Source organism: Centroberyx affinis, unplaced genomic scaffold (genome assembly GCF_046629955.1).
Source record: "Centroberyx affinis isolate AG114_WGS23_722 - 3 ecotype Tasmania unplaced genomic scaffold, CSIRO-AGI_Caff_v1 ptg004358l_1, whole genome shotgun sequence".
In the NCBI taxonomy this organism is placed as follows: Eukaryota; Metazoa; Chordata; class Actinopteri; order Beryciformes; family Berycidae; genus Centroberyx; species Centroberyx affinis.
In genome coordinates this window covers 67,719-91,058 of record NW_027282054.1, presented here as the reverse complement: position 1 = coordinate 91,058, position 23,340 = coordinate 67,719, and the positions used below count along the sequence as shown (strand labels likewise).

At 43.5% G+C, this 23,340-nt stretch overlaps 1 protein-coding gene across 1 annotated transcript; it reads right to left on the bottom strand.

Moving 5' to 3' along the window:
• Positions 1–23: 23 nt before the first annotated feature.
• Positions 24–21,994, bottom strand: tp53bp1 (tumor protein p53 binding protein, 1). The gene is made up of 28 exons (XM_071543614.1): positions 21,815–21,994; positions 20,579–20,666; positions 20,395–20,479; positions 20,239–20,306; positions 19,984–20,112; positions 19,459–19,513; positions 19,200–19,369; positions 18,742–18,868; positions 18,556–18,650; positions 18,278–18,465; positions 16,978–18,181; positions 16,347–16,494; positions 15,856–16,043; positions 15,636–15,702; positions 13,456–13,545; positions 11,806–12,103; positions 11,060–11,128; positions 10,210–10,362; positions 9,474–9,691; positions 8,507–8,686; positions 7,171–7,568; positions 5,946–6,137; positions 5,002–5,181; positions 3,008–3,196; positions 2,812–2,906; positions 1,814–2,010; positions 629–765; positions 24–300 (listed from the first exon to the last, which is right to left on the bottom strand). Exons 1-28 carry the CDS (start codon positions 21,992–21,994, stop codon positions 116–118), a joined length of 5,373 nt encoding a protein of 1,790 aa, XP_071399715.1. The 3' UTR covers positions 24–115.
• Between the last annotated feature and the right edge of the window lie 1,346 nt (positions 21,995–23,340).

Genomic DNA, 23,340 nt, shown 5'->3' with positions numbered 1-23,340 from the left:
TATTATTCCATAAAAACAGACAGGTTAAAATTATATACAACAGAGGCATGCAACAGAACTAATACTGGACATTGAACATGATTGAAGGCCTTCTGAATTAACATGTGGAGTCAGACTATGAGGAGTAGTCATGACGATACTGCGGCTTGCTGTGGAAACCCAGACGCTCCCCGCAGATCAGACTCTGGATCAGCCACTCAGGAGACACCAGGGGAACTTCCTGTGATGTCACACTCTTCTGGACCAATGGTGGACAGGCACGATCCGTCACCACGACATCAAACTTGCCTGCAGGGATGTCTACAGATGAGAAAAAAAAAACAGGCTGTCAGTAACTGATTACATTTACTCATGCTACTGTATTTGAGTAGCTTTTTTGTGTATTTGTAATATTTCCATAAGCAACACAAACTGGACTATTGTAAACTGGCCAATTGTGGAGCCAGTAACTTTTACTCTAAGTACATTTTAAACATTTAAACTTTAGTAGATTTTTACAGCAGTACTTTAACTTCTAAGTAAGTAAAATATTAGCCAAGTAACAGTACTTCTACTTGAGTAGGACATTTTAGTACTCTTTCCACTGTTGGTACAAAGTGTTTGAGGGGGTGGAGGGGGGGTCCTGTACCAGAACTATCCTTGTCGGACTGGAACTGTCTCACAGAGGAAGCTCCACTCATGGTGAGCAGCTGGGCCCACAGCTCCACCGGCTCCTCAAACACCAGCAGGATCCGCAGGGCCTTGAATGGGCTGCAGCGGGGATGCCTGATGGGGAAAAAAAACATTAAGACATGATGACGTTCCAGGGTAAGAAATTCACTGTTGAGAGGGCATTTTTTACCCCGTGATCTGATTTTTAGGGGGATTCTGGTCTTTTTCTGGGGCAATTCTATCTAAATATAGAATACATTTGCATAGTATGTTGGCAAATAAACACTCACTTTGTACTACTAAGATTTATTTAAAATAATAATACACTACACATCGCACACTTCTTTCCCACTGCTGCACGGCCCATCTTCCACCCCTCGATTGTTATGTTATGCTGTTGACACAGCGGTTTGTTTACCGCTGTTTACCGCTGTTGGCTGTGTGGCGGAAACATTTTCTACTGCTTCAGGCTGTGTACTCAGCCAGTCTTAGGTTCCCATGAATCACCAATGGTGGCCCACGAGGGACAGTAGTTGGATTCATGTATGAATATTTGCCAACAAATAAAATGAGCACAGGGTGAAATGCAAAATGGGTACTCCTAATTATCTGGGGTTTTTTTTGCACCCTTATATTTACTTTTACAGCCATGTTATGAACCACCATTTCATTTCTGACCCTGCTATAAACAGACTAGGGCTGAACAATTAATCAAAATTTTATCGAAATCGTAATATGGCCTACTGCAATTTTCAAATCGCAGGAGGCGCAATATTTGTTAAAGGCGAAATGTGTGTCAAAATACCATTTTAAATGAAATATTGTGGTGCTGCAGAGATGTCCTGGCCTACACATCATATTCTACAGACTTAAGAAAACATCTTTGTTTGGTACAGATCCCCGCAAAAATCTCACCATAATCATTTTAATGTTTTTCAATGAAAATGAGAATAATGAAGTAAAAATTATCATTCCCTCTAATATCGCAAATCATATCGCAATTGCCAATATCAGTCAAAATAATCGCAGTTCGATATTTTTTTCAAAATCGTTCAGCCCTAAAACAGACATCCACATATCAGAAAAAATCCTTGATGTAACCTCCCAGATCCCCCAGGTCAAACCCCAAGACAGAGCAGCACAACACGGAGCCTCGTCTCACCATTCCACTATGGCGTCGTCCGGGCCGACGCCGGCAGGCAGCAGGTAGTTCCTGTAGTTGAGCAGCTTGTTCTCTTTGCAGCAGTCCCGCACCCATATGTGAGAGACACACGGCACGCCGCTGGCCACGCACAGCAGGTACTTCCTGGTACGGCAGTGCTGGTCCGCGATGAGCAGGCTCTGATAAGCTGCCTTACACTGAGGAGGGAACCAGCAGGGACGAGTCAGACCGGGTTATGAGTACATGCCTGCATTATTCATTCAGCTTGAGCTTGATTTCCTATGTCTCAGAGGAGATTTATCACCATGGGTGTGTAACATTAAACTTCCAATTAAGACCCGGTCTCAAATAGAGTCTCAATTTCACACCAAAGCCAGGGAGTGTTGAGTGTGTAAGCTGAAATAAAGGCCGGTCCCTGATAAAAGCTGGGTAAAAAAAAAATATGGCAGAACTACCAGAAAGGAGTCTCAATGCATACATTATTTACAGCCTAAAATATCATTAAAATGACTAAAATATCACAAAATATATTACCAAAAAGAGATGCTGAATATAATGGAACATGCCATTGATTTGAGTGTTCAAGAAAATAGAAAATGATATCAAACAATATCCGACATAAGCAGCAGCAGCATCGGTATCTTTGTGAGCAAACCTGCAGCAGAATAGCAGGGCACTTCAGAGAATATTTGACTTGAAATTCAAGTTGCAAGCTCTACAATATGCAGAGCAAAAGTCGGGATGGGGTGCTGCAAGACATTTCAATATCAATTCTAAAAGAGTATAATATTATGAGATCAGTTGCCTATACTAGGTATATTTTCAAGCTATTAATAGGTGATTGTATATCATTTTGAGGATGATTTTTTACAGAATATTGGTAAATCCTATCACTTTTAGGCATATCAGGAAAGAAATATTGAGCTGTCTCTAATAAAGGCCTGGTGCTCTCTATTATTGTGGTAATTAAGGCCCCAGTCATCATTGGAAGTGTTTACCTGTTCTTCATTGAAGTCCAGCAGGATGAAGCCTCCACCTGCCTGCAGCTGGGACTCAGTGTAGCCTTTGTTATACGGACCTGTCTGCACATAATCTGTTGAAGGAACACAGTAATTACCAATCCTGCGACCGTTAAAAGGAAAGCTGAGAAGGGAAGCCTACAGCTACATCCCGTCGGGTGGAAGCCTCTCTCACCCTCCTCGTCGTCGCTGGTCAGCTTGTTGGTCAGCCGGTCGCTCTCTGAGGACGCGGTCAGCATGAAGGCGAAGCCCATGAAGAGAGAGCTGCTCTGGGGCAGCGGGCCGTGGGTTTCGGTCAGGTCACAGGACGGACCGGGGAGGTCTGTCCCGCTGCCGGAGGTGTTACACACGCCGGCCCGCTGAGCTGAGGGAGGGGGAGGGGGAGGGGGAGGGGGGGGGGGAGGGGGGGGGGGGGGGGGACACAAACCACACGTTAAAGCAGAAGAGGCGGTCGGGATCTGGAAAAAGCCGGGACTTTAAAAGTGATGTTGGACTTTGGTAGTAGCTTGGGTTGTGTAGCTTCCTGGCCATGATATAACCCCAAAATTGTTGATTCTTTGTTATCTGTTGCTCTTGTTAGTTAAAACGTGAGAGACTCGTTTTTTATATATTGGCAAAAAGTGTCAAAGTTCTGTCTCCCACCTTTTTTCCATTGATTTTACAATTATTGGTAAACATACTATTTTCTTCATTCCATCGGCATAAGTTTCCTCTGATCAGATTTATGTTACACTGAAAGGTTTAATAAACATATAGTAAGTGATTCACTTAACCACAATTCAGCCACACGACAGCACAGAATCTGCTTTGTCGGCGTTCCTTTATGTGCTAGAAGTGTGATTTTCAGACTCTGCCTCCATACAATGTCAGTGAATGGAGAGAGAAAAAAAACACAATTCTCCAGTCTCCTCTACCGGAGCAACAGGTAACAGAGAATCGCTGATTTTGGGGTTTTATTATGGAGGAAGATACACAACCCAAGATACTACCAAATTTCACCATCACTTTATGAACTGTATGAACTGACTGTATTAAGATGCTACTCAAAGCAAATACACCAGTGAGTTTAGAGACCTACACCTTTCCCATCTCCCCGCTACCTGTGGACCAACACCAAGATAATACTGGCGGCAGATTAGTAGTTACCAAGTCAGCCTCAGTGGGCGATGGAAACGTCAGCAGAGGATGGACACAGGCAACATGGAGGTCAAATATGTCTTAGTCATGCTCAATACAAGAATCACATATTACTGATTTCATATCATCATACATTAATAAAATAATCTGGAATCTGACAAGTCAGGGCTTTAATATTCTTGTAACTACACAAATGAAAAACCACCATCAATGTAAGTTACTCAAGTTTATTGATAACACTTTACAATAAGGGTCACTAAGTTAAGGGTTAGTTAATGCTTAATAAGGGTTAGTTAATACTTAATAAGCATTAACTAACCCTTAATTAACAGTTAACTAATGTGTAATTTACTAAGGTTAACTAAGGTATTAATTTATACATCATTTAATAGTTTATAAAGATGACTATTAAATAATGTATAAATTAATACCTTAGTTAACATGAACACCATCAGTAAATGATTACCAGACACATTAGTTAACTGTTAATTAAGGGTTAGTTAATGCTTATTAAGCATTAACTAACCCTTAATTAATGTACCCTTATTATAAAGTGTTACCAGTTCATTTAAAACGTTCAAGATTTATAACAAAGATTAAAACACCTGTTCAAAAAGAACCATAGAGTACAATGTATAAAATATTTAGAAATGATTAAAATTTTCTAAAAAAAATACTTTAAAATCAAGTGTAATCACACCAATGTAGCACATATTGAGACAGAAAGTTAAAACTGATTAAAATCTAATGAAACCAAATGCATTCACACCACAATACTGCATTATGATTAAAATCTGTTGATGGCTATAATCAAGCTGTGACTTAGTTTGGCGAGGATGTGATCAGGACACACCAAAACTAAAGTCAACTATGGGGGAAGTAAACCTAGAATTGATTATGAATTCAAGAATCAAAAAGCATGGGAGGGATGTATTAAAAATATCCTGAACTCTTGGCAAAAAAAAAAAAAAAAGACCCCATCCCGGCTCAGAAGCGGTCATGCTGGTGGTTTAGGTGAGCGTGTGTCTGTACCGGCTCGGGCGCCCAGCCCTCGGCGGCCTCTCTTGGCCGGCGTCCGGTCCTCCTCTGAGCTCATCAGCTTCCTCTTCCCGGACGGGCCGGGGGTGCGGGGGCTGCCGGAGGAGCTGCGGCTGGGCGTGGCCTCGCCCCCGCCCCCCCCCCTCCGCCTCCTCTTCCCCTCCACCAGGTTATCTGTGGAGAATATTCCAGAGTCACATTTGACCAAGGATCCAGACATAACACATGATCTGAAACAATGGGCCTCGTGTGAGAATCGTTCATATATTGTATCGCATATATTGTATCTTGAAGTATTAATCTGTGACATTTTCATATAAATGTCTGCTTCGCTACTCTCTATTGCTGACTGCTGTAACACAATAGTGATTCAACATATATCCAGTTCATGAAAGCTTTTCCATTGTCCGTTCTAAATTTCAAAATTCAAAATTTAAAACTACTCTACACTATATCTAAATATTAAGCATGTATAAATTACATCATGTGCTACTTTTCTGATGCATGTGTTGTGCCATAAGTTTTGTGACTCAAAGATGCTATTTGAATACTGTACATCTGTTCATTTCTCCATAGAGCCTGTAGTGCAATATACTACAGCCTTGTTTAACCAAATCACTGAGAAATGGAAGTTGTTTGGAGGAAGGAAATGTTCTGGAAAAAAATTTGAAATTTGAGCCAAATTCAACACAAAGAGCAAAATCAGTATGAGATGGTAAATGAGCTTGTGCTTCAGTTAAGTTTGATTTACTAAGAAACCATACCAAGCGGTAAAATACTTAATGAATGCAATGGGGTTTTTTTCCCTAAGAGAAATGAAGAAAATTCTTTGGAAAATGTTGTTGATTTTACTCAATGGATTGATCAACAGAAATATATTCCTAGAGGAAGGTGGATGGTGTGAGAAACATCTCCATGGTTGGCTGCGGCCGTCTCACCCAGGCTGATGTCGGAGGCCTTGGCCAGGGGGGTGGAGGGTTCGTAGGGCCCCAGGCTGTGCTGCTCCCTCAGCCGGTTCCCCTGCTCCAGAGACAGGATGACCGAGCTCCTGCTGTACCACTGCCTCTGCCCCTCCCTCTCCACACTGTACAGCAGATCCTGGGCCTCCGTCTTATGGCCCTTCACAATGCCTAAAGACACGCAAAATGAGGCAAAAGTTAGAAGATCATCAGTATTTTTGGCTTAAGACTTATTACAAACTAGGGTTAGACCGATATTATCGGTTTCTGATATAGTTCTTTTATTAAATATTGAATATTGTCCAGTCAGTGTTGTCTACCTCTGATATGATGGAGGTTCCTCCCTGACCACAACTACATGAAAACCTAACATGGCATTTAATTTTCTTTTCACATTTTATTTATTCATCTATTGCTGTATAATGTTTGTTTTTTTGTAAATTCACTCTTCATTTAAAAGCCTAATGTATCCCAGTTTCCCTACCATTGAATAGGTGTGGTGGGTGTCTCTGCCTTAAAGAGCTGCTGACACTAAAATAATTTCATTAGTCTGAGTTTCAATGGAGAGTTTTAGTGTCCCATGATGGTCTATATGGTTTTTCGGAGGCATTTCCATCCTGCCAAGAACAATTCTTGAGGAAACACTGAATACTTGTCAAATTTAAAGATGCTTAATACCAGCATAAAATATCAGCTATTGGCAGCTTAAATATAAAAACATCACCTTCAATAACCCATGTAAGTTGAACCCTATTCCGAACACTCTCACCAGTCATTGTCAGCATTAATTTGACATTTTGACGACCTGTTTTTATATAATACTTTGATATTTGTATTCTGCTTTGTATTTATTCCTGAAATGTGAAATGTGCTATTGTGTGTGTGTGTGTGTGTGTGTGTGTGTGTGCGCATATGCCTGCGTGGATGTCAATAGGTTGTTGGTCCATTTGTAGTGGAGATGATAGGTTTTGCTCTGTGTTTTATTGTTTCTGTTCACCTACCCAGGGACTACAGATGGAAATTAGCTAGCAGCTAAATCTGGTACAAAGCATCTTCTCTCTTTGTTTGAGATTAATGTATTTTGTACATGGTCCCTGATATAAATAAACTCAATAAACTCAAACTAAAACTAAACAGTCATGCGGAGCTCAGAAGTCGTTTTGCCACCCGAACCTTCACCCTTCCCCCCCTCCTCTTTCCTCACCTACGCTGAAGTACTCGTCTTCCAGCAGAGCGGTGACCTCCGTCTCCAGGGGGATGGGGTCACACAGCAGGATGTCTTTCCCCGACACCTCGCACTCGTAGCCGTCGTCGAAGCGCAGGCGGAACCTGCCCTCCCCGATGTCCTTGATGATGCGGCCGGAGTAGAAGTAGCCGTTGGAGGACCACTTGGCCACGACCCGCAGCCCGACGAAGCTGCTGCCGGCCGAGCTCGCCTCCTCCGGCGACGACCGGAGGGAGTCCGAGCGGCTGGGCGGTTCGGCGTCCGTGGGGCTGTCCGGGAGGCGGGGGGGGAAGACGCGGGTGTAGGGCTCGTCCTCCGAGGAGGACTGGAGCTGGCCGTGGCCGCTCGCCCTCGGGAGTGCACCGGCACCACCTCCCCTTGGAGAGAGACAGGGCGGAGAGTATGTTCACACTACAAGCAGCATCAGACGCTGATTTAAAAGGGGGCCCTACTATAGGAATTCAAATTTTCAAACTTTATATCAAAGATTGTCAAAAAAAAAGGTGAATCCAAGGCACTCTTCATATGATTAAAAAGCTTTAATCACAGGCTTGTTCATGGTCGAACAGATAAAATCATGTTTCGGCCACACATGGGCATAGCCTATGCCCTGATGAAGGCTGTGTGTGGCCGAAACATGTTGGCTTTGATTTTATCTGTTCGACCATGAACTAGCTTTTGATTAAAGCTTTTTAATCATATGAAGAGTGCCTTGGATTCGCCATTTTTCGACCAAAGAGCACCTTCTTACAGTAGTGTTTTACCCGTCTCAGAACACCGTAGCCCTCCTATTAGTATCCTTTTTATATCAAAGATGTTTAATGAAGACATTATTAAAATTAGATTTTGTTTGAGTGGTTAAATTCCAGTCAAGGCGTTACAACTGCACTTAGTCTTGATTGGCTTCCTTTACTACATAATCGCTAAAATCCTTCCAATCAGGGAAGTTTGAAGCATTTGAAGTGGAAAGCCTCCAATCAGCAGGTTTACCTCATTTGAACTAGAAAAGCTGGTGTTGTATTGTGACTGCTCTGCCTGTGAGGACTCTCTCTCCCAATTCATTCACTAAATACCCCTTTAACTAAACTATATGTATTTACAAAACACCAATAAGAACGTTATTTTTATTTTGAGTCAACAAAATCATGAAAACTAAATGCGGACAATCACTGAGAACGTTATGTACAAGAAGATTAGTGAAAAGAGGAAAGGTGAAGTGTTACTAGAGACAGTGTGGAGTCAGTTTGCCTTGGATCTTATTTCTGCTTCGTCCGTGGTTTCAGTTAAGTGCGAGGCGAGCCCAGAGAGGACTCACCTGGACAGGGAGGAGCGGGACGGGGGGCGGCCCCTCCTAGCCCTTCCTCTGGAGGTCAGCGGGACGAGGGCCCGGGACACCGGGGTGCTGAAACCTCTGTCCAGTGTGACCACTGACCCTGCCTTATGACCCCTGTGACCCCTGTGACCCCTCTGTTGCTGCCCGCCTCCCCTCCTGGGGCTGCAGACACACAGAGGGGACGAACGGGGCCGGTCAGGTTGCACAGGCACGGATCTAGGGTTACTGTCAAATTCAAAAGCCACCCTTTTTTATGAATTGAGGGTAAATTATACTGCATCGAATTGCCGGCATAGCCTATGGTGGTGTGAGCATTTATGGTTCTGCGTCTGTGATTCTGCGTCTAGATCACAGAAACACTAGACTGCGGTAGCGTGCTTTGTTAACACGGAAGTAACAACAGAAGAAGTAGTGTTTACATTCTCTGAAACTCATGTTCTGGGATATTTCTCACAACGAATTCAGTGACATCTGGTAATCTTTAGAATTTGGAGACGAGGTGTCCTTCAAATCAAGATATTTGAAGCTCTCCTCAGCTCGTCTCTCTTCCATCTGCTCCATTGTCTTCGGTATCGGTAGGAGGAAATACGAAGCGGGCCAATCACAGGTATTCAGCCTATGCGGGCTACACTGTATCGATGGCATAGGTTCGATGCAGAAGCATAAATTACCCTTCAGGGGTGGCTAGTGACCCTAGATTCATGCCTAAGAGCAACTTGTACCTGAGGCAGGCAGGGTTCAGTAAATCAGGGTGGTTGCAGTAAGAAACTGAGGTGTTAGAAAGTCAAAGAAAGTGAAGAAGTGATACAGGCATCAGCATGCAACCAGTGGATAGAGATCAAGCAGAGACGCTAATTGAAAGAGTGAGAGAAATAGTAATCCTGTTGATTTAGTCTCTTCTACAGTGATATTAAACCGCTCTTCAGATGGCATCGGGGCGGGGCGGTACCTGATGGACTTGGCCCCTCGGCTGAGCGGCATGATGAAGTCGGGCCTGGCGGGGCCGGTGCTGCCGCTGGTTCCTCCGGAGCTGTGCTGCAGGCTGGAGGCCTTGGACGACAGCGAGCTGACGTCCCCCAGGTCACCGGAGGTCATGGAGCTTCCTGTGCGGCACGGCGAGACGTCGCTGTCCAACACCTGGCAGTCCACCACCGGCTCCTCGCTCTCCTGGGGAACCCAAGCAGTTACATTACAAAAAGGGGAATGCCACTCAATTTAAAGTCACAATGAAATGAAAAATTGCTTTTTCACCTTATTAGCTAATTCTCCATATCATAACGTACCATCTATTGAACAATACATGCCAAAAAGATATACAAAATTTTAATTTTCCCAATTTTTATATAGAAATTCATAAAACAGTCTTCAATATAACAGCCTGCCAATAAGAATGGAGCTACAGAAGGTAGGTGGACCTCCAATGCAGCCAGCCATTTTTCCTTGTGTGAAGTCCCCAAAATGCCTTGCAAATTTCTTTGAAGAAGAGTGCAGCAATATAAATTAAAAAAAACTAGATACCAGGTAATGATATAAAATTGCTACGAAAGTGAAAAACACCCCTTTTTAATAATTCATGGATAGGTTATTCCTATTGTGGTGGACAATTGAATCGCAAACCTTTTCCAAAACCAGAAAACAATGAGATAAAACTTTAGTCCGTGATGTCATCAATCTAAGTTGGTTACCTCAGTGACTTTGCGCTCCACCTCTTTTCCATCTTCATAATATACGTCTGTTATGATGCGTGTGATGGTGGTCCGCACTTCCTGGATGGTGCGCACGTGTCTGCGGTGGGAGGGGCCAGAAGTTCTTCTAAACAAAGGTGACTCTGGTTCTCCCTGTCAGTCGGTGATGGAGGAGTGAGAGTCAGAACTGGACAACATTCACTAGCAGCCTGCCAGAGAAAACTCTAAGCTCTTTTAAAAGTGGGCTCAAAGCTTTCCTTTTTTCCCCAAGCTTTCGACTAACCTTGTGTGCATGTACATATGGCTGTATGTGTGTATGTGGATGCAAGTATGTGTTTCTATATACGTATATACATATTTTAAATATAGGTGTATTTTTTAAATCACATTTTATATATATGTTTCTGGCTGTAGTTTTTGCTATTTTCATTGTTTTTGCGTGTAAAGTAGGGCTGAACGATTTTGAAAAAATATCTAATTGCAATTATTTTGACTGATATTGCAATTGTGATATGATTTGTGATATCAGAGGGAATGATCATTTTTACATCATTATTCTCATTTTCATTGAAAAACATATTAAAATGATTATGGTGTGATTTTTGCGGGGTTCTGTACCAAACAAAGATGTTTTCTTAAGTCTGTAGAATATGATGTGTAGGCCAGGACATCTCTGCAGCACCACAATATTTAATTAAAAATGGTATAAAAGTATGGTATAAAATTTCGATTAATTGTTCAGCCCTAGTGTAAAGCACATTGAGTTTTCCTGTGAATGAAATGTGCTATAGAAATAAAGTATGACTTGACTTGACTTAATGTAAGCTGTAATTTAGCAGGATCTCCTCACCCTGCTGGTTGGGGAGCGCAGCCCCGGGGCGTCGAAGCTCGTCTGCTGCGACACCGTCCGCTGACGGAGCTGAGGGACAGAGACACAAGTTAGAAGTGTCTTCATAATACATACATAAACCACGACCTCTGAATGCTGTTATGTGTTATGACTGAATGCTATGGAAAGAGATTCGTACCAACGGAGATTGTATTTCAAATGTGTAAATATGAATTTGTCTTGTTGAATTTGACAAAATTAATTTGTTGAATAAATTAATTAATTTATTTATTTCCTTTATTTTACCAGGTAGGTTATTGGGAACACAATCTCTTTTATGATAATTAGGACACGATTTGATATTGAATGCAATGGCTTGAAAATGAATGTGATTATTATTGAATTTAAGTTATTGCTAAGGCTGAATGAATGATATTGACAAAAAAATTGAATTTCGATTGACAGTTTTTCTTTTTTTTTTAGAACTTTAAAATCGTTTCAAGAAAAGTGATTTGACAAAAAAAAAATAGATGTCAGTTCTGATGAAACATTACCTGCAGCTCTACAATGTCTCTCTCTCTCTTAAGCAATTAATTTCAGCCTCTACGATTTGGAAATTGCAGAAGTTCATTTTGTGATTTCGTACTTTTTTTCGATTTATTGTTCAGCTCTAGTTATTGCTATAAGTTTGGTTCCCAAATTGCGCCAATGTCTTTCCATATTTATCCTCTTTGTGCTACGGAGCACACAGATGTCCTGTAAACTACCTTGCTGGAGGGACTGAGGGTGACGGTGTTGTCAAAGCTGGTTTGCTGGGAAACCGCCTTCTGTCTGGCGGCGGTCCTGTTCGGGACGGACGGCTCCGGAGCTTCGGGCGCCTCTCTCTCCTCGGCGGCGGCACCGGACTGGGACCCGGGGACAGGCGGCTCCTTCGGCGTCTCCGGAGGCGCCGCCGACGCTTCCTGGTGTGCGCAGGAGGAAGGCTCTGATTGGCTGTTGGGGAGGCTGTTGCATCCCAGCGACGATGCCTGGGAACTCTTCTGTGGCGAGGCGAACAGCTCCCCCCTGCACAGTTTAAAGATACAGGACGGTTAGTAGGGCTGAAAGATATTCACAAAAAAATCTAATTGCGATTATTTGACAGAATATTGCAATAGCGATTTAAACTGCGATTCATATCATCACAAGTTTTCTTTAAATTTGAAAAGTACTTTCATGGACCAAAGATTACCTGCAGCACTAAAACACCTTGTTTAGAATTGCAGAAGTTCATATTGTGATTTCAATTTTTTCTTTCAATTAATTGTTCAGCTCTATCTGATACTATGTGATATTAGGCAGACACCATACAAAAATAAGGCAACATCAGAATTTCACCACCACTAAAATTTGATACCAAGAGCCACCTGTAACAAGTCAGAAATCAAAGCAAGGCAACTTGATTTTCTGCCTTTGCACACAGACAAGGATTTTAGAAGAGGATTTTTGGATGTTATGTCAATCATTATTCGCTGTTATAAAGTGTTATCTTATTAGTATTTTTATCAAAGATCAGCACAAAAACAGCATAGCTCCCAGACTATTTACTGAGAGAGAGAGAGAGAGAGAGAGAGAGAGAGAGAACTGGATGGCTCACGTAGCAGACATTTTGTAAAACGACCTTGCTTTGTCAAAATGGGAGGACAAACCCACACATAACCTCTCCTCATGTCTCAGGAGGGTATACATGATGCCAAAAATAACCATCCATCCCACCTCCAGAATCAAAAAGTAGGTCTCTCTCTCTCTGAAACACACACACACACACGCACACACAGACAGACAGACAGAGTGGTACCCCAGCAGACCTACTTCTATCTACTGAAATATATTACAACAGGGAAGAGCTATTCATACTTCCCTAAGTCAAACGGACATGTGAGCCTTTGTCCATTATTAATAAAAGAAACTGACAATCTCAACAGAACAAACATGAATAAATAAATAAATTAAAAAAAATAAGTAAAATTAAAAGTATATAAAATTTCACAGTCGTACACTATTATATACATATATAAATGCGGAGGCAGTAGTGGATGTACTCATTGGTACTATAGCATAGGGATGGGACAATAACCGATATTACTATATATATCACGGTAAAAAACAACGATTTTGACACCGCCCCTAATTTTTATTACCGTGACAACCGCCAGCTCTCATCTGTCATTTCCACAAAAGGGGGAGTGCTCTAATAAATAGTTATATTCATGTTACTGACTGAGTTAACAGCAGACCAGTAACACTTTGAGTCATCTGACTTAAAGCTATCCTTACAGCTAAACCAGCATTTTACCATTTTGTTTTTTAAGAAGAAAGTCAATATATCAAGATAATTTTGGTCAATATAATTGTACTATTAAATTGTGTGTGTTTACCTGACAGGAGCGGTGTTGCTGGCCGGCTGGCTGCCCTCCTCTGCCTCCAGCTGTCTGTGGACCTGTCGGACACGACTGAACACAGACGAGCTGCCGGGACACAAAACAACACATCAACACTGTGTTTCCTATGCACACACTTACTGCTGGTGTCTTGCCACAATATCAGACAGGCCCGCCACAAACAGATTCCCCAAACTGGTAAAATAACTCATTAATCTGAAAGCGAGTGTTGTGTTTTCTTGGGAGTTTTTCCTTGTGTACAATGAGGGTCTAAGGCTGGTGGTGCCGGGAAGGTTAGGTTATGTCGAACAGGTAGGCTCTTTGTCTTGCTAAAATCTGCTTTTGTGTCTTGTGCTTTTCGCTATGTTTGTCCTATATCATTTTCTTCACAACTGATTTTTGATCAGTTAGATCTAGCTAGGCTCATTCTCTGTAAAGTCCACTGAGACATGCTTGTGATAAAGGGCTATAGAAATAAACAAATGTGAACTTGAGATAAGATATGCATCTTTTTGTTTTGAGACAGGAAGGATATTGTTAGTCCCGTCCTCCTCCAGCTTGGTCAAGTTCCCGCCCCCAACACTTGTCACTCATCTGGATGAGCTGTCTACCTTGAAACGACATCCAGCCTCAGGCTGAGCTAACCGACATCCATAAAGCCACAACAGGCGTTGAAGAAACAGACAGTGAATGCAGGGAATCAAACATTTTGAAAAAGCAAAAAAGTAACACTGATATTCACCAGTGTTTCTGAACAGGCTTTGTTGTTCTTTTGTTACCTCCGCCAAGGAGGTTATGTTTTCAGTACCGTTTGTTTGTCTGTTTGTTTGTCTGTTAGCAGGATTACGGAAAAACTACTGGCCCGATTTTCATGAAACTTCATGGAAGGGTGTAGCATGGGCCAAGGAAGAATCCATTACATTTTGGAGCGGATCCGGATCAGACTCACGAACAAGCAATAATAGCACGAACCTTGGCGGAGGTCTGCGCTCTCCGAGTGTCCTTCTAGTTTCTGATTGCTTTCCGCCATTGCTGTTGTTGCTGCTATGACTTTCTTGCGCTCGATAGCCATAACCCAGCTCACTGCTGGCCACGGCCACAGAAAATATATGGTATGATATATCCTATTTATTGTAATGTCAAAAAGCTGCTTATTGTAGCATTACAATTTTTGACCTTTAATTATAGCACCCTCATTAGGCCAAACAGTGAAACTTGTGAGGATAGCTGGATGTGTGCAGCAAGTTTCATGTCAATCAGACTTACAGCGTAGGTCTGAGTAGGTCAGTAGGTAGTTAGGGGCTTTAAAATTTAGAAATTTTGACTTTTAATTAGTGCCCTCATCAGGCCAAGACCAGCCAGACTGGTGTACAGAGTGCCAAAAAGTGTCTAAGTTTCATCAAAATCGCACCAGTGGTGTCTGAGATAATTATACATTATAATTCATGATTCTGACTGCTGAATCAGGTTTCCACAGTCATTAGACGGCCGCAGCCATCTGTGAACGACCGGATACATAAATGGATTTCTGTTCAAAGCAATGCTGTACTGGCTGATAAACAGCCGCCATGCAATGTCCTTCAGCTTCCTGTTGCTGTCAGGAGCCTGGGTGGGAGGCAGAGACACACTTCTGATGGAGAGGATGAGTCAGCCCCAGGCACACAATGCAAGCTTTATCCAAGGACACAAGCATCACAATATACCTCATTATAGAGCTGGCGGTCTCAGCCAAGTGATCTGATTGGTCAGAAAGGCCTTTCAACTGTGCTTTATGAGCCTAGCTGTGTTAAAAAATGCAATTGGTTTAAGCTAAGAGGTGGTGATAACATAACAATACCAGACAGGGCTTTTTGTGATTATGGCTATTTTGGTGATGAAGAATTATGGTACATGCCTTTTACCAAGCCAAATCACCATCACACCTATAATTCCAGTAAAGAAAGTCCTTACTGCTACATTATCACTAGCTAATGCATTTCCATTGATGCACTTTTCTGTATGACGATTACGCTGCTCTGAATATGAAACTCATTTAAAATCCACTTAGAATTCACCCGTCTGATGTCTACCAGACCGTAAAAAATGAATCCATTTGGCAAATTGCTCAAAAATGGAAGAAAAAAAAAACCCTCACGTTTTAAATTCAGTTGATATGCATAGAGATAGCAGCAGGTTACCTGGTTACAGCCTTGGCAACAGCGGTAACCTTGACGACAGATCCTTCCTCGTCTGATAGTGCCGGCTCTGGGGGAAAGAAACACATTACTGAGACAGTGACGAGCACAGAAGTGCATGCAACGTCGCCATGGATACCATCTTGTCACTCCTGAGAACACACATATGCCTAGTGTTCAGGATGGAGGGAGAGAGGGCGAGGAAGAAAGGGAAGGCTCGTACTCTGCAGGCTGAAGCGCTCCGAGCTGCCCTCTTCGACAGGTGTCACCAGTTTCATCCGCAGACTCAGCTTCCCGTCTCCCTTTTCCACCGTGTCGTCCCCGCTCTCCCCAGACACAATGTCACTGGCTGCCGCAGAGACATCGCCCACCGCGCCTGACTTTTCTGGAAAAGAAGTGTTCTTTGTGTGACTGAAAAGGCGCCAGGTGAAAGGTCTCGAGTCTGAGTAAGTGTCAGCAGGCGGTTGAATTACTTTGCATCAGATCAGCTTATGCTACTTGAAAAGTTATCCAAAAAAAAATTTGAAATCGCAATATGAACTTCTGCAATTTCCAAATCGCAGAGGCTGCAAATATTTTTTTTTTTTACAAAATCACTTTTCTTTAAACAATTAAAACATTTTATAAAATTGATGACAAGAAAAACTTACAATAGGAATATTCTGTCAAATAATTGCAATTAGATTTTTTCTCAATCCCTTGTTGTCATGCAACTATAGTTTCTCTGACAGGCAGATAAACCCACCGATGGGAGTGCTGTGTCTCGGCGTCTGCTTCAGCTGGTTGACCAGAGGGGGCGTGACACTGACCACAGGCCCAATCAGCTCCCCTTCTTTAGGAAGTGTGAAGTGGAAGGGGATTTCTGCAGTAGAAAAACATGATTGGATATAGAGATTAGATCTATTGCAGTGCATTGTTAATGTTAAAGCCAGATATCCCAGACTTGTATCACAAATAGGGCTGATGCAACCTCACCAACTCCTCTTACACTTTGTTTCACACACCAGTTCTTGATATATCTTTGCAGGTTAGCTTGGCTGTTAAACATAACACTTCATTAAACTGCAGGTAATGTTCACTGACATTTACCTTTTACCGATCACTGAAACATTTTCTGATATCAAACTCCATTGTAGCTGCACTGAAAATATCTCAACATCAGATGGCGTCATGTATGTTTGGCCGTTTATCTGGGGGAATAAGTAAAATACACCACCAAACAACAAAATAGGCCCATGGAATGGATCCAAGTTACGTTGCCAATAGCTGTTTTTTAACAGTGTCACAGTGTTTTAGGGTGGATTTTTCCACTTAAACCTGTGAGGCTTATCTGTGCCCATCTTACCTCCTGAGCTATCACTGAGGCTCTTGTCTTTGAGCCCCTCTGGCTCAGGCCCCGCCCTGCCAGTCTGGGAGAGCCTATCAGGAGTTGACTGGTCCTTCTTAGCCTGAGACTGGGACCCGTGGCCATTGGTGGAGACAGATAGTTTACTTCCGACTGGCTGGGAGCTGTTTCTCTTCGACTGCGATGACGCCTCTTTCTCGAGGGTCTGAGAGCTTCTCTCGCTCTCTTTAAGCACAATGACGCTGCCGTTCTTCTCTTCCCTTTCTTCGCTCTCTTCCTCCATGGGCTCAGGAGATAACACCTGGCTCTGGGAGAGAGCCAGACCCAGACCTGAGGACTCAGCTGCCACTGTGTTCTCCTCTCCCTCCTCCATCACCACCTCCTCCTCATCCTCTTCTACTTCTTCATCTCTCTCATCCATCATGTCTTTGTCTGTTTGGCTGTTACCAACCGGCCCACGCTCCTGTGACAATGACTGTACTGACTGACTCTTCACAGTTCCTCCTCTTCTTGAGTCTGCAGCACTCTCAAGACTCTTCACCACATCCACACTAGATGTCTGAGAGAACACAGACTGCGAGTCCAAGCTACAGGGTGCGGCATCTGAGGGGGTCTCCTGCACACAGCTGTTAACAGTCAAGTCTGTTGAATCAAACCTTGGTTGTGAGCAGGACACTTTGTCTGCAGAGCTCACCGCTTTGCCCCCAGTGTTACTGTCACTTACATTCACATTTTGTACATTCAAAGCCGTTGCTGCTGTCCGTTTCAGTGTGTCAGACTTTTGCGATGGAGCGGATTCCTCAATCCCGGCACGTTCGCTGCGATGCTTCGGCGAGTCAGGAACCGTAGGAGCTTTGGAATTAGCGGTAGCTTTTGATTCTGAGGGGACACCGTTGCTCTCGCTCCTCTGGCTGCAGCGTGAAACCACGGAGTCGCTGGTGTCCACGCCCGGCGGCTCTTCCAGTCCCTCTATCTGCGTGGCCTGGCTGTCCTCCTCGACCTGCTCGGAGGTCTGCTGAGCCGGGCTGCTGCTCTCCGTGTTCACAGAGAGCTGCAAAGGCAAAGTGAAAGGAGCCGACTCCAGCGATGGAGATTGTGACTCACGAGGCAATGAAATGGCTGGTGTCACCGTCTTCTTATGTGTGTCTTGTGGAGCCGCGCTGCTGCTCCCAGCCTCCTGGCTCTGGGTTGGGACAAACACATCCTGGGAAAACAGAACAAACAAAGAAACGACATATCATAAACCATGGGGCAAGTCATCGTGGTTTAATCACAGCACTAGCAAAAAAGGAGTACATACATGAGAGAACTCGGGCTGGGAGGGCAAAGAGAGAGTCCTCTCCAAAACAAAACCAGGGGAATTCTGGGACACAGGAGTAGATGCGGTTGGGTGGGGCTTAGAGATAGCGTCCGTTTCCATCGGCTCTTCTTCCTTTTCCCCTGATCGGTCATCTGGGGGCAGTGAAGTATCCATTGGTTCATCAGCACCTGAGGAAACAAACAATTTAGCTACATTCGTCAGCTGATTACCTCCATCAGTTCCAATTCAACTGTCATTCAAGTAGGTTAAGGTGGTACCATGTTCATTCTCTGGTCCAGTTGGTGAGCTGGGAACAATTAAAGGAGTCTGGCTGAAGTTGTCTGGGGTGGGGGCTACATAGTCAACAGAGCTTCTGGAAAAAAAAGGCAAAGAGATAAAGATGTCAGATCATTTTTCTGGGTTGTGATGGGTCTACATAGTGGGAGTGGCCTCTTGTGACTTACTGGGACAGGCTCTCCTGCACCAGGGTGGCCTGGCCAGAGAGATGCAGCAGTCGCAGGGTGTGTGCTGGCGTCGGAGTGGGAAGACCCTGGTTATCCGGCTCAGATACTGTGCTGTCTACAGCAGCACCTGAGAGCAAGAGAGACATAACAAATGAGATATAAAGAGAGAGAAAATGGGAGTTGTGAAAGTTCCAGAAGAAACACCTTTTGGGACCAGGGGTCTGAAGGCAGTAGCCTCCTGGTCTGACATCATTTGGTCCTTCTGGCAAATGTCACAGTGCAAACAGCGTTTGCACATGTTCACATATGTTCACATTTGGACGGTTTACACAAACACTTTTCATCATTAAGCATTAAGCAATTAGTATTAAGCAATTGGTCTGTATTGTTTAGATAGACAGTGGCCTGGAGTTTGGGTGAGATTTACATGATCACAACCTATTTCTAGATCGACCCACCTGTCTTGTCAGCGTCGAACATGTCCTCCTGTGAGGACAGTATCTCAGAGTGCTCCTTGTCCTGGTCACCAGAGGTTTGTAAGCCCTGGGAGTGGAGCAGAGCCTGGACGCTCAGCTGCCTGCCTTTCGGACCCGGAGGCTCAGACGAGCTGCTGGAGCTCACCTCAGATCTGGAGGAGGAAAGACAAACACTGCTGCAGCACAAGGCTAGCATGGACAACTCTAAGGAACGTAGAATGTAAATCACATGGACCTATACCTCACTGATTTGCTGTCCTGACTCCCTGAAGTCCCGGTGCTGATGTTTTGTTCAGCTGGTGAGAAAAAGCAGGTGTAAATCAGATTTACTGTCAGCAGAGGTGACAGTTAGCACAGATGGCTGCAAAGCTTGGATGCCAGTACAAATGCTCTGATCAGATACTAAATAATGAATTGTAAGCACCCAGTTGCCACACTGCATCCAGTGTAATTAGGAATTTATTACTTTACATACCCTCCTTAGCCACAAATACATGTATGCATTTTACCAGAGGCATCAGACTGCATGGTTAGCCATTTTCCTTGCCTCTGGAGCAAGTAGGAGTTCAGTGCCTTGCTCAAAGACACTTTGACAGAGCTGAACATATTGGTTCTCGCTCTAACTACCAGGCCAGACTGCTGCCCCATAAATGTGGAGACCCTTCATCGAGGTGCAAGTCATACTTTCACTGTGGCCATGCGAACAGAGGCTTTCCAAAGTGATCAAAAATAAAAACAGAGCATCTATAAATAAAAGCCTTGTTACCTAGTTTGGTGTGCCTCCCGCTGTCTGACTGAGGGACAACATCATCCTCTTCCTCCTGACTGTTCACCACTTCACCACCCACAGCCTGGCTCTCAGAAAGCTCAAGAAAACCAAACTGAGAGGCTTCCCCTGAAATACATGGATACAAATGTCATTGGGGTAGAATATAACTAAATCTGATTGTTTTCAAATCCAGAAAAGTGAAAAATTGGACGTGGAAATTATTTTTCCTTGTTGTGTGAGAGTAGCTCCTACCTTCAGATTGAACGCAGTGTGTGGTGGAATCAGCACCAGAATCCATATCAGTGTCCTCTGCTGCACACCTGAAAGATTATGTGCCAGAGTAAAAACACCACATCAATGTCTGAATGTCTATGGATCAATCAGCAAAAAAATCTGGTCACCACATACTTTTTCTTGTTTGGAAGAGGGCAGATGTTTATGACTTGACTCTCCTCCTGGAATGCTGAACTGGGGTTGGCGGCCTCCAGAATGCCTAAGAATAGAAAGCAACCCAGGTTTTTTTTTTTTTTTTTCTTCAAACAGTTAAGTAACATGTACAGGTTAGTTCACATTCATAGAAAAATGCGCTCACCTGGTCCAGCCTGGCTGTTGTTCTGGCAGCTCTCGGATTGGCTGTCAGTCTGAGAGCATCTGCTTCCAAGTGGCGAGGATATCAGTTCCTGGGAAAGAAAAAACACCTTAACCAATCTGTCAGAACAACAAACTGCCACACAAACTACAAGATATATTGAATTATTCCAAACTTTTAATATAATAAAGCAGAAAAGTCACACTGTTGTCATCAGTGATGTTTACAGCATAGGTGGGCCCAAAGTAGAAAAGTCCAAAGTTCAGACCTATTGCTCTTTTGTTAGAAAATATCAAAGGTGGTATAGAGATATGCTGGTCTATTACTACTATATAAGTGAATTGATCTGAGTCATATGTAAATAGTAAATAGTTTTTTCTGATTCAAGGGCAGTCTGGTTGCTCAGTGTAAGTCGCTGTACTCCAGTCTGCCACCCTGAAGTAAACAATCAAAATAAATGATTTGTCTCATGTTAACAGAAAGTAAGATCAAACTTAAATGACCCCTGCTGTTGAAAAGTTTTATACTCGCTCTCCCTCCTCACCTTAGGAGGGAAAATGTCTAAGTTTTAGTTCAAGAACAAAGAATCTCAGATAAATAGAGGTGGCGCAGGATTTGGTCATCTGATGCATATTGCATTCCTCTGTTCCTCTGACCTGGGGGGGGGGGGGGTCATAAAGCAGGATTAGGTTTCACAGTCAACTGTGAAAGAAGATTATGCTATATCTTAGTAAAACTGATTTGAATCTGTAAAAGAAAACCTGCATATTATGTTTAGGAATATGGTTCAGTCATGCATGTTAATGACTGCTAATAAAACACAACATTTCAGAATATATATCACATAACATTTGTAAAGATAACATCCCCCTCCCCCTTGTCCCACATCTTGGAATGCACAAGTTGTGTGCAGGATGGGGCTGGTGAGTGGGGGTGGGACAGAGAAAGCCAAAGAAACTCTTGTGAAAGGGAAACAAAAGGCTGACTGGCCTCGGCCAGGCAGAGAGGGCTGATGCTTGTTCGCATGTTGGCTTGATCTCTCTAATGATGCATCGAGATCAATAAACCTCTTAAAATACAGTCGTTTTTTTTATTCTGCACCTTCCACACTTCAAGAGTCCCAACACCGTGGGGAAAGTGGGTCAATGCCGCAGCAGAAACAGGATATAGTTCGCCCTCAGGTTAATGCTATGTTTTGGGGTAAATGGCACTGCACGAACGGTTTGACTTGCAACTTACCAGCACCGGGCTGCGGGCGGTGGGCTGCAGGCTGGACAAGCGGCGGGACAGTAAGGCTCGGTAGCTGCTCTCCGGGTCGTCCTCCAGAGCAACACTGTCCGGCTGGGAGTCCTCCACGATCAGACACGGGTTCTCAGGCTGAGGCAAGCTGGAGTCCAGTTCACTTCCGCCGGGATCCATGAGGTCAGGCCAAGCAGGCAGGGCGAAGATAAGAGTCGGGTTGCTAGCTAACCAGGCAGAAAAACAACGAAGGGGGGCGTGAGAGTCTACAGCCAACTACTGGTACCTAGCTAGCCGGCGCTAGCATGTTAGCTAAACTTAAAAGCTAGTATCTCCACACACTGGTGTATGCTCCGCCCAACAACAAAGCGTGGTGCAACGCAGCACAGTGCCGGCCGGTGTCTTTCGAAGTAAACACTCCGCACTTATGCAGCGGTGTAACTAAACCAATAAGCTAGAAAGACTACCCAACGTATTATTTTTCGTACTTTACAGCTGCCATCCCGGTTGAACTCTCTCCAGAGGCACGCACACACCTCCAACTCCAGCTCACCCAGGTCGCGCGGCAAAACTGGCCAGAAGCGATTTCATTGGTCCAGCAGTTGGGGTGACGTCACAGCAAAATACTGTTTAGTTTTAAAGATGAAAACAGATCTTCAACATCACAGTGTTTTGATAAAAGTGAGTTACAATGAGATCCTAACTAACTGCATTACATGACTGAGTTTTGTTTACAAATAAGATGTTTGTTGTATTTTTTTTATTTGTATTTATTCTCAGCATCTTCCTTTACTATGTTCTATTGTCTTCTTTTATTTCATTGTCCATGTTTTGTCCTTATATGCAAATTCATTGATGCCTTCTTGCTTATTGGTGTTTTCCTGTATTTCCAATCTTACAATTGGTTTCAGTATTTTACATGTTAAACTGTACTGTGCAGAGCTTTTTTCACCCTGTAGTGATTCATTGTGTGAAAGAGTAAAATCTAGGCCAGTGCTTCCCTCAGTGGGATCTCAGGACCTTCAGGGGTCCTTGAGGGGTTTCCAGAGGCTCCGGCAAAATGAGATATAGGTTAATGTCACTGTTATTTCTCCTTAACAAGTTACCATAAGAAGAAAATGTATAAGGATGTTTAGTGTTTGGATCAGACATTTCATTCTCCCTGCTGTAATTCTACACTCAACCTTGGGAACCTTGGGACACAGTCCAATCAAATCAGGGTCCCGGGACTAATGTGTGTGTATTTGGGGGATCCTTGATGTGGAAAGTTTGGGAACAACTGATCTAGGCTGTTCAAGAACACAAACACTGATTTACTTACTAATTCAGAGCAGGTCTGTAGCTGAGCTGACAGAGCCAATGATGAGGATGGACTAAGACTATGGCTTTTAAACATTTGATTTAATCTTGTAGCCTAAAGCCTTTATATTTAATATTTTTGAACAGTTTGAGAATATCTGCAGAGCCCCAGCCCCATCCCTTTCCTATCTTCCAACAGTATAGGTGGTTGTTTCAGTTGCTGACAG